The 12,336-nt window shown below is 37.8% G+C and overlaps 1 protein-coding gene across 1 annotated transcript in view; it reads right to left on the reverse strand.

The window, feature by feature from the left end:
* LOC148829210 (UPF0606 protein KIAA1549-like) overlaps window positions 1-656 on the reverse strand; it is a 76,790-nt gene extending 76,134 nt beyond the window's left edge. Inside the window, exon 1 of the mRNA XM_088922584.1 lies at window positions 398-656. Within this exon, the coding sequence (XP_088778710.1) occupies window positions 398-656 (259 nt within the window). The remainder of the gene's footprint in view (window positions 1-397) is intronic.
* Window positions 657-12,336: the final 11,680 nt, after the last annotated feature.

The raw sequence follows: 12,336 nt of genomic DNA on the forward strand, positions 1-12,336 counted from the left end.
TGACAGATATGATACTTCATCAGTAGCATGGTGTAACCCTGTTTAGTTTTTACTTTTCAGTTTTGTTCAGTTATTTGCACAGGACAGTAATGAGGAGTGAAAAGGCTATTTAGGCTGCCTTCAGAATAAAATAAATCAAGTCAAATCTCTAATGATTTCATGAACTGCTCACTACAGTGCTACTTACTGTATGTTGTATCATGGTCAGACAGTTTCTAACTATACAGAGAGGCATTAAAAACACAAGTATCATTGGTTCCAATATTCCATTGTTCCATTTTTAATACCTCTCAGCTAACTGAGTTCCTTGGCATTGATTGCTAGGACATTTGAAGCACATTTCTTACCCAATATATACAGTCAAATACAACATATGAAAGTATAGTAACTTTTATACTGTTGACCACATATTGTAAGGAGAGCTTAATATTGTTGTTGGTTGTCTGTTGAGTCCGACGATGATGGTGGTACTGTGTGCAGTTCATCTGTTTGGAAGATGAGCAGCATGAAGAAATCTGTGCAGGAGAGCTTTTTGAAGTGGGGAAGCCATTGCACTGGGACAGTCCCACTCTCTCAACCTTAGAAGCCTGGGTCCAGTGGTACGAGTAGTCATCACAACTGGAGATTTCCTTGGTTACAGTGGATGGCCACGACATCTTTCTGTGTCATGCCTTTCGCTTTCCACGAAGCAGAGAACCTTGCGCCCAATGTGGGACAGAAACCTACTACCCTGAGATTATGAGTCTCATGCTCTACCACCAGAGCTAGTCGGGGCACATCTTAATATTACTGACAGAGTAATTGTGTTCTAACGATAAATGAACGGTCCAGCGAATTTTACTTTTTAAATTAAGTGGATGATTTGTTATGCTTGTTAGAAAATGTTATTTTGTCACGATATCCAGGTACTGCTTCTTAGATTCCTCGTGCAGAAGCAGTACCCATCCATCCATTTTCTAACAACTTCTTGCAGTGGAGCCGGAGCCTATCACAGTAAGCAACAGGTGCAAGGCAGGATACACCCACACCCTGTGTGTGACACACAGATAAACACATTCACACACAAGTCCAATTTTTCCAGAAGCCAATTAATCTTCTAGTATGTTTTTCGAATACAGGAGGAAACCAGAGACCATCCACACAAACCCGGAGAGAACATACAAACTCCACACAGATAGCCCCAGGTCTGGAATTGAACCGAGGGCCCCAGCTCAGAAAGGCAGCAATGCTAACCACTGTGCCGCTATGCTACCCAAAAAGAATGTATACAATTACAAACTGTTGCAGCATGTACAGTAGCACAAATATTACAACTAAATTGTAATTTAGTAGTAATATGTAGTTCTTATTTTCCATAGAACTACTTTGAAGCATGTCAAACTCAGCAATCTCTATTGTCAAATTTCCATTGACAGTAAATAATAAGAAGCATCTACCCCATGAAATACTTCAATCCGGTTTCTAAATGTGCAGCATTAAATTGTAACAAGACAGACATCAACACAACAGACAGGACATGGAGGATGCCGAGAGGGCTGACAATACAGCTATTCTGATCAAGCAAAGTGGGGAGAAAATCCATTAGCAGCCACCTGTTCCAGATATATGACCATGTCTTGCTTCAGCTGGCCCTTTTTTCCTGACAATGAATTAGAATGCTTTCGAAGAAAGGAACTGTCCACCCCTGATGAAATGAAGAAGGGTCGATCGCACAAAGTTCTCAGCTATGGAGTAGGAGTGAACAGCACCAGGCTTCTGAACAGAAAAGAGAGCCACAAACATAAAGGGAGCATTCTGTGCAAAACCACAGTGCATCAGCAAGTTCCTACGGTCCTCACAGCAGTACACACTAGAAAAAAACTGCTTTTCCTCTGTAGTTCTGTCCAGCTAGCCACCCCTTTCTCCCACTATGACTGCCCTCTGGGTAAACTTCTTTTTTAAATTTCACTCTGAAAAGTGTCAAGAAATCTATTCTTAAATGTTATTGGCCTTCGTGTTTACCTATCGGAACATCATTTCCAGTTTCTTTTCTCAGTCATTAGAAATCCATCTTGCCATGCGCTGTGCTGTAATATGAGCAGTAAAAGAGAGAACCTGCATCCTATTAAACATGATCAGGGTGGCTCTATTGCCTGTCTCCTGATCATCAGCATGCTCATGCTGTTCTATGATAATATAAGAGACTTAAAAAGATGGGCTTAGCACCCTCCATTATAAAAATGCAGCTCTTATTAAATATGCTTTTCATTTCCATATCAAAGAACGCATTTCTAAGAATAGTAGTCAGAGCTCGATGGGAGTTTTACTGTACATAAATTCAACATAAATTCAAGACAGTAGCCTTCTTTTCAGTATTATATTTACTGAAAATGCAATGGAGATGCTGTTAAAGATTACACATTTATCATTTCACTTTCAGCATTAAAGATGCCATATTACCTGAACAGAGATAAACTATGTTCACAACACAAATTATTATTAGGCAGATCTATTTATAAAAAAGTATAAAAATTGAATTTTACTAGTAAATTATTTATTATTATTATTTCCGCTTTCTGTATGCCCCCTATGTATTTTGCATACCTTATTTTTATACCACAGGAGATCAGAGGTCTCACACATGTATGCACTGAACTGTACAGCTCACCCAAATATAATAGGAAATAATACCGATAATCCACCTCCACTGTATACTTGGAATTCTTTTTTGATTCCTTCGTATTACTGTATATATTTGTATGACATTTAAACAGCTATTTGCACTTCTGCAAATTTTGATTTTAAAACTTTCTGAAATTTGCTGTATTTTGTATTTTGTATTTTTTAATTATGACACAAATGTTTTTTTCAGATTTATAAATAATTACTCATGAACCAATCGCTACTATGCAAAGTCTAATAACATCTGATTGCTGAATTAAGGCTCAAAGGGTAGTTCATTCAGCAAAACTAGAATGAATAGGCCCTGGAGATAGGAGGAGGAACAGACAGTCTGGAAGAAGAAAAGCAGAGAGGTCAGGATGGAGGATAAAGAAAGATAAGGGGCTGGGGATAGAGTGGGGAAGAGTGGTTGACACTATTAGGCCAGAATGAGTGTTATGAAACAGAAGTGTGCAGTACTGTATGTTCTTTCCCTGTGTGAGTCTGAAAAGGTGAATATACTAGTTTACAGCCCAATCATAATTGCTAGTCAGAAGATCTAACATGCTAAGAATGTGTTTAAATTAAGTGCAATTACCTTGAGATATGAGAAGGAGTTTTGAGGAACAGCAGACTAAAAGCATAAATAGTATACTTTACAAATCACACAGGGCAGCCCTCCAAAGAAACTGATCAATAAAAAAAAATGATTCATCTGTTGTAATTCATTAAGGAATTTCTAGGAAAAACAAAATACACCTTGCTAAGACATTTAATACATTGACAATGCCTCTATTTTAACATTAAACAAAATTGTAGCATAGGAACACCAAAATGTCTGCTCTCTGAGATCTGGGATATGTAAAAAAATAAAGCTAAGAATTGTTTCATGCCTTTACAGTACCTAAACTGCAAAACTGTGTATAAGCAAGTATTATATAAGGTGTATAAACATCATTCTATATTACATCTTATGATTTTGTGACTGCATTTGTCTTTTTGACATAAGCAGGATTTTTTCTAAGGTTTACAAGAAAAGAGGCAAAAACTAATCAGCCTTTTACTGAAGAAAAACTTAGATCTCACTTAGATCTCAAATGAAGTTTACTCAGCCTTCCACTGTTACATAAAGCACTATAGCACAGACAACAAGATCAAAGCTGTCTGCAGACTATACAATCAGTGATGAATTTATTGCAATCATCACCGAGGGTATAGTCTGCAGACAGCTTTACCTTCAGTATTATGTACACTACTAATGCAACACACTGTAGCATCCACTCAACTCCAAGCTCCTCTAACTGTACAACAGGAGAAATGTTAGAGGAAAAGCATCATAAGGATTAAAAAAAACACTTTAATAAAAACTACCACTAAATAAAATAAATACCTCCAACAGCTAATTTTGCTTATGTCCGTATATTCGGTAAAAGCTTTCCCCACTGTGTGCTTTCATGAGCGGTACCCTTAAAAAACGACAACACCCAAACATCATATCCAGTCACATGCTTCTGCCTCTTCCAACCTTCGTTCTTCATTCAAAACACAAAGAAGCGTTGCGGGCATGAGACATGAGCGCTCATGCTAAACCCCAGTCAGACAGGGATGACTCAAGCACAAATGAAGATGAGCTGGTATCTAAAAAAGATGCAGTGTCGATCATTTGGTCATATTTTGGCTTCTGCAAACAGAATACTGAACAAAGAGAAGTCAGATGTAAACTCTGTTGGAAAACCGTTTCTGTGCCCAAACGTAACACAAGCATCTTATTTCATCACTTGAAACAACCATATCCTGGAATACGAAGAGTGAGTGGCCAAAAAAGAGAGACTGACAAGCGCACTTGTGGCCGAAGTGATTACCCCAAACAGCTGTCTCTAACACAAGCATATACTAATGCTACTCAATACGCAAAAGATTCACGCCGACGATACGAGATAACTAACGGCATTACATACTACATAACGAAGGACATGGTCTCCATTGCTACAGCAGAATGTAGTGGTTTCAAAAGACTAGTTCAAACCCCTGACAAAAGATGACCTCGAGAAAATATTTTTCTCAAATTGCGGTGACTGACATTTACTGTACAAAGCTTTAATAGTTTCCCATATTTAAAACATGATCTTTCAGCATATCATGTAATCATATAATTTCAAGGGTTTCAAAAAATAGTTAATTTATCGTAGTCAAGGTACTGTAGATGTGTGAAATTATTGTAATATTGATTTGAGGTCATATACGGGCCATTTCAAAAACAGTGGCGGCCCTCAATTGGCCCGCGGGCCATAGTTTGGACACCCCTGATCTATGCCATTTGCTGCCACATTATTACTAAGGACTTGAAATGTATGCTCATATTAATAGATGTTAGATATACTGTACAGGCTGTAGACCATGTCCTGAGACAGGAGAACCAGCTGTAGGACCAACTCAGATATACTGAAGGCACTGTGGTATCCTTGACAGCACAATGTCCTGCCATTTTTATTTTTCGAATAATCTTATGCAGGACTGCACTGCACTGCTCTGTAGGTGCAGTGAATCCTTAAAGGATCAAAGCTGCATGGTTGTAAGACAAATCAGTACAGTATTAAAAGTTGTTTTGAAAGCAAACAAACTTAAAAACAAGAGGCCAGATAACAATATAACAATAGCCAATAACAATAGATAACACAGACAACAATAGCCAGCAGCCATATCACCCTGCAACTCACAACTGGCAACCCACTAAAGCTAAGCAAGTGTAAGCCTGGTCAGTACCTGGATGAGAGACCTCCTGGGGAAAAACTAAGTTCTCTGCTGGAAGAGGTGTTAGTGGAGCCAGCAGGGGGTGCTCACCCTGTGGTTTGTGTGGGTCCTAATGCCCCAGTATAGTGACGGGGACACTGTACTGTAAAAAGGCACTGTCCTTTGGATGAGATGTAAAACTGAGGTCCTGACTCTCTGTGGTCATTAAAAATCCCAGGGTGTTTCTCGAAAAGAGTAGGGGTGTAACCCTGGCGTCCTGGCTAAATTTCCCATTGGTCTTTACCAATCATGGCCTCCTAATAATCCCCATCTATGAATTGGCTTCATTACTCTGCTCTCCTCCCCCACTAATAGCTGATGTGTGGTGAGCATTCTGGTGCACTATGGCTGCCGTTGCATCATCCAGGTAGGGCTGCACATTGGTGGTGGTGGAGGGGAGTCCCCATTACCTATAAAGTGCTTTGAGTGGAGTGTCTAGAAAAGCGGAGCAGTGGCTCTGTGGCTAAAGATCTGCGCCTGTGGCTGGAAGGTTGCCGGTTCAGCCGGCAGAGGAATCCTACACCGTTGGGCTCCTGAGCAAGGCCCTTAACCCCAACTGCTCCAGGGGTGCCGTACAATGGCAGACCCTGCGCTCTGACCCCAGGCTCTCTCCCTGTCTGTGTCTCATGGAGAGCAAGCTGGGATTTGTGAAAAAAGATAATTCCTAATGCAAGAATTTGTAATATTTAACCCTTGTAAAGGGTTAATAAAGTGATGTTATATAAGTGTAAGCAATTATTATTAATATGTTTTAAGTATTGATTCAAATGTCAATTGTAAGTTCCATTGCAGCTGATACAAGTCTATACTATATAAAGGATTTTTGTTTAATCAAAGTAAAACTGAATCCAATACTCACACCAGACACACTGTAGCCTATTTTGAGTTTGTGGTATTCAGATTTATATGGTCATAAGCATGTAGTCCTCACAAATACCTGTTAAACAGTAATTCCTGCAGTATGAACTCATGTACACCGTAGTTATGCTGTATTCTAGCCTATACAGTACATACTGTAGTTGCACACAAACAAAAAGCTTAGGTTTCTAAAAATGCAGGTAACAGATATTATTTTAATAAAATTTGTGAAAAATTCCCAATTAACAACTTTCTAAACATGGTTAAAAAAGGTATGAAAGAAAAGGAAAGCAGTGAAGCATCGGTAAAGAGAAATCCAGACCACACACATAAAACCTCTAATTTTAACAGTATTTTCCAAAACTGAAAAAACTTGAAATAGGAGATAACACAAGAGATTCTGTTTTCCAGATGTTCTAATTTGTTGACACAGGACACAAGTACTAGTGAAATAGCCTGTAGCGGGGAAATAACTCATAGTTGTTAAAAAACATTCAGAGGCTTTAATCTAACATAAACTGATAATTTAAGACAGAACAAATACATTACAATTTCTTAACAGCTTACATATTCATGGACTTACATTCCCGAAAGTCCCCCAGTGTTCTACAGTTTCTAAAAGGACACAAAAAAGTATGTAAATATAATTATTTCGGTCAGTTTTTCATTCCAGAACATGCTGATGTAACAATTGCTGTGTCCACGAGGTAGAGGAAGGACCCTGTGCTTTGCTCTGAGAGTATCAGGAGATCAGGAAAAAGGGTGAAAAGGAGAGGAGATTGATGGTTACTTATCCAAATTGCTGGGCTGAAGTTGGGAGTCAAGGGACAAAGGTAGAATATCTAAGACCAGAGTTTCAATCAGAAAGAGAATATCTCAATAGAAAACAGTGAGGTAGGAGCTCCAAGGGTAGAGGCTAATACCAAGCACAGACCTGAGGGTGATGAGGGTTTAAATATCCCGGGACGTAGAGGGTTTGGTTATTAGTGTGGTGTCATGATTGGATAACTGATCAGTGCGCTGGTGCTTGCTGGAATTACCCATAGCTGTGGTCAGTTTAGCGAGAGGTCGTTTACGGGATAGAATATGGTTGCAGGTGGACGTGACAGTTGATTGCTGTGTTTCACCTGTGTTCTGTTGTTCTGGGTTTTACCCAGTCCCATAAAAATTAGTACCAGAGATTCTTTTTAAGTACCAGAAACCACACTTTCACGTTTTTTGGTGTTTGTCATAAGTTTTCACTCATTGTTTTTTATTCATGATGTTTTATTTTCTATAATGTTTTGTTTTATTTTCTACTGTATATGGTTCATTTGGTTTCACTTCTTCAGGAAGCAATTATTACATCAGTAATTTCAATTGCTTATATTGTTTATATATAATATTTTATATATATATGATGTTTCTTTGAAGTGTAATGGAAAATTAAACTTCCTATCAAATAAATCTATCACTTAGCAACGCTTGCAGTTTTAAAGACTAATATAAAGACTAAAATATAATAATAATTATACATAATATAATAAAAATATGTTACTATATCGACATTTTTTTCAATTTTACATGTCACACTATGTTAAACACAAAAAATATCAATAATTCAGGTGGGTAGCTGCATCAGCAAGCATGCGTAGGCTGCAAAGGAACAAGTAATAGATTTATTCCATGCTGAAAAAAAGAAGAAAGAAAACACAACGTTTCGGCCGTGGGGCCTTCTTCGGTGTGAGAAAGACAAGGCAGTAAGCAAAGGTAATGTAGCAGGAGAACAAAGGCTGGGAGGGAGGAGGAGTGAGGGGCAGGAGCAGGGGACAGAAAGAGAGGCCAATAAAGAGGTGTGAAGTCAGAATAGGTGTAGAGAGGTGTGAAATGAAACTTCCAATGAATGGAGAAAATTTAGAAGAAGAGTAGTCTGTCGTTAAGAGAAGGGGGAAGGTGTGATCCTAGCTGCAGGATAATTTTGGTTTCGGTCCTTCTGATGTATGAGTTCGGAAAACCGTCTTTGAGAACACAGACGGCGAGATTAGAGTGGTCATGGCCACCGTCAGAGGTGAAATGAGAAACAATCTGGGTCATCTGGGTGATCCTTAATTGTACACATCTAACACCACACTCATTCAAGGCCCCTCAGGACAATTCCAGATCACCCAGATGGCATCTTGTACCTCCAGCAACCTTATTTACTGTATCTCTTGCAGTAAATGCCCAGCCATCTACATTTGAGAATCAGAAAGGAGACTTGGAGACCGCTTCAGAGAACACATCAGGGCTGTGAAGATTAAAGATCTCTTCAAGCCCATTGTTTCTCATTTCACCTCTGATGGCCTCTTTATAATAGAGGCGTAAACTGTCAATAAAATGACCAGTAGGTCATCTAAAGAGAAATTTAATTAAAAATATGTTCTTCTCAGTTTAATAGTCCCCAGTACATTTCACGCACAATAGTGTGAAATGTTTCTGTGAACTGGCCAACCACTAATAAGATTGCAGTGCATTTCATTTGGGTTTTGGTAGCAGCTAGAAACAAGGACATTTTTTTCCTTAATTTCAGAAATTAGTACATAGTGTTTTACACAGACATACTCATCTGCCTTTCAGTTATGCTGCCCTGCCCCCCTTGAAACAACAGGCAGAGAATGGGCCCAGGAATTAGCCCAGGGTTAATTTGCATTAAAAAAAAACAGATTAAATGAAGCTACCATTTCACTATTACTACTTCTTCGTGTAAGCAACACAAGTGCCATCTATAAATCTTTTTTTGCACTTTAGTGCTAAAGTCGGTATGAAGAAACAGAGCACAATATCCCAGTTCACTTACTGCTGATGCCAGTGTGGCGGCATCTGTACAAGTAAACACTGAGGGGCTGGGTGTGTTGTCTGGGCACAAGTGTGTCCACAAAATCAAATGGTAAAACAGGACAAATTAATCTTTTCTGTTCTCATGCCCTGTATTCACTGCAAGAAAATGGTATTCCACATCCTGTCTAAAGTCGTTTCCAGGTGCTCCTCCAAAAATAATATGCTTAAATACCTGAGGCATACCTTTTTAATCTTATATTGGAAATAATCCTGTGTTTTGTAACTTTACGTCTCAGAGTGTTGTACATATGCTTTAAAAAAATCTAAATACTATAAAAATGTCATAACAAATTACACACTAGGCTATATGTACAGTAGAATATCATTGGAAGACACAATAGCACAAGCATTAGAATTGTTTTGTCTATGTCATTTGTCTATTTCACAAGCTACAGTTCTTTTTAAAACAGTGCAATACTTGTAATGAAGATTATTATTTCAGGTATGCAAAGCAAAAAGGGTTCAGTATCTCTATAAAAGCAAAAAAAAAAAACATTTCGTTTCCATACGTCTGTAACCTAACTGTACAAAGGGTCTGGTTTTCCAATATAATCAGACATGATTATTTGGCCTTCACATCAAATCAACATCTTTATTCACTAATCTAAAAACTCTTACAAAGAAAAAGCTGCCATATAAAGAAAAGTTCAGACACAGTGTGCACCGTACTATACCGGCATATGGTGTATTTTATAGAAAACACACCACCTTTAGTTATTAGGATTACGTTATGTTACTAATGTTTCTGAGTAACAGCTGTAACTTGCTTGTCTGCTGGACTGGAAGATACTAATTACAGGCCTTATAATGACATCACTTCCTTAGCTCACCAATCTCATAATAGCAGAATTCTCTATTTATAGTTCAGCAATGAAAAAGAAGAAATAGAAAAAATAACTTTGTAATAGTAATCTAAACTGCAATACTACACATGGTTTTATTTAGCGCAGCACAGTTGCGTGACTGCATCTTAGAAGCACATTTTACTGAAGCAGTCTTAGTGAGGTACTTTGCTCAAAACCACTATCAACAACACTCCACCCACAATTCTAGTTATGACAGCGGAGGCCTAACCACTGCTCTACACTGCTAATAAACAAAGTGGGTACCTGATACCACTTAAAAATACATAATTATAATCATGTCTGTTGGTATTACTTAAAAACACATTCACATTATCAGTGCAGCTGGTCCAAAATCAGCTGACATCATTGAGGCCTGAAGCTCTGCTATAACACTGACTAGTCATGTTCCAGTTCTGAGTTAGGCTAAAGCAATGTACTGTAGTATTCAAGTGACTTATTTTATTAATCACCTTGCCAGATGGTTTGTTCTACTCCAAAACTACAAAATTTGCAGAACATGTGCCTTTTAGCACCCTTGGAACAATCCCCAACAATTACCAAATGGTCCCTGTGACATACTGTAAGTAGAAAATCTGTACTTAGTAATAAAATATTGTTCCAGTGCAGGCGATTGAACCTACAGTACAGCATGTCATGCCATCGGTCTGATCTACTGCTATAAGTACTTAGATTTCTCAACTGTGAGCAGTTACATTGTAGTTCCAAAGGGTCTACCCGAATGTCAACAGTAGCACTGATAATATGGATGTGGAATGATATAGTCATACCCACAAAAGCGAGAATTTCAGTGCAATATTTCAGAGGTAGTTATACTGCTAGCCAGTAAAAGACAGAAATCATCTCTGAGAATATCTCTCTGAGAGATATTCTGTTGTCTGTATGAGTTTGTTTAATAAGCACCTACCTTTTTTGGAATAGCAATGTCTGTACTTGCATACAAAATCATGAAATGCCTATTTTTCTGTTAACAGCCACAGAAGATACAGATCTAAATCCACAGAAATAAAAAATATATACAGTATACTCAAATCATTACAGATTTCCAGTATTTGCTGGCCAAATATGCTTGCGAACACTGGGGTCAAACGTGATTTCTGAGATCATTTCCAGTTCTTCCTCAAATATTGATTGCTTGATGTGATCTAACTGAACAAATGAAAAAATAGAGAAACAAAACAATCAACAGAAAATGTGTTCTGCCCCAGATGTACAGAATATTCACTGCTGATGTGCTTTCAATTCATAGGATATTACTGAAATGTATGTATTCCACAATTAAAATTTTTTGCAAAGGAAAACATGACTAGCAACATGGGAAAACCAAAGGTTGTGTGATTCTAATTTTTTATCTGCTCTTGCATACTGTAATTCCATTTCATAAACATAACTGCTAGTATTATCAAGTAACATTCAATAAATTATAATTCAATAATAATATGTGAAAAAATAATTTTGTTAATCTCTCTGCTCTTTACATATTAATCATAACTATAGTATACAGATTGACAACAAAAATCTACACTGCACATCAAATTTAGAAACTGAAACAAAATTTCTACTTGCCATTATGGATAGTTTTCATTGGAGTTTAGAGGTGTTCCAGCTTATTCTTTAGGCAGTTTATCTTTGTCTACATAATCATCTTCATAGCTTGCAAACAAACTGATGCAAACTCAAACATATGTGAACACGAAATACATCTCAGATACTCAGAAGTGATATACTGTATAGAGTGCAAAAAAACTCATCCCCATTCAACAATTTATTGCATTCCCTTGTTTAATTATAGCTGATGTATTATGTTTTTAAAGTGAATAATTGTAATCAAAACCGTCATGTTCAATGTGTCAGTATTCATCTCCTATTGCTATGGAAAACCTAAATTACTTTGCACCAGATTACTTAGACACAATTAATTGAATGCCTTCTGTGCGCAATAATAGTGGTTCGCATGATTTCTGAATAAATGCAACTGTCTCTGTAAGGTGTCTCAGTCAGGTACTGAATTTCAACACAAGCTTCAACTGTGAAGACCAAGAAGCTTCAGAGAAAGTTAAAGCTAAAACTAAAAAAAGGTTCACATCAAGTACAAAAAAATTCAAAGACATGACTATCCCTAAGAGCATGGTGAAGATGACTGTTAAGAAGTGTAAGGCAGTTACACTTCAGTTACACATCATACCACCCAGACACTGCCTAGATCAGTCTGTTCTTCAAACAAGCAACTTGGTAAGGAGGAAACTACCAAGAGATGCCACCATGAGGCCAAAGGCAACTTTGAAGGATCTACAGAACTAGCTGAATAGCTGATATGGGAGAAAATGTC

The sequence above is a fragment of the Atractosteus spatula genome, chromosome 8 (genome assembly GCF_055471065.1).
Source record: "Atractosteus spatula isolate fAtrSpa1 chromosome 8, fAtrSpa1.hap1, whole genome shotgun sequence".
NCBI lineage: Eukaryota > Metazoa > Chordata > Actinopteri > Semionotiformes > Lepisosteidae > Atractosteus > Atractosteus spatula.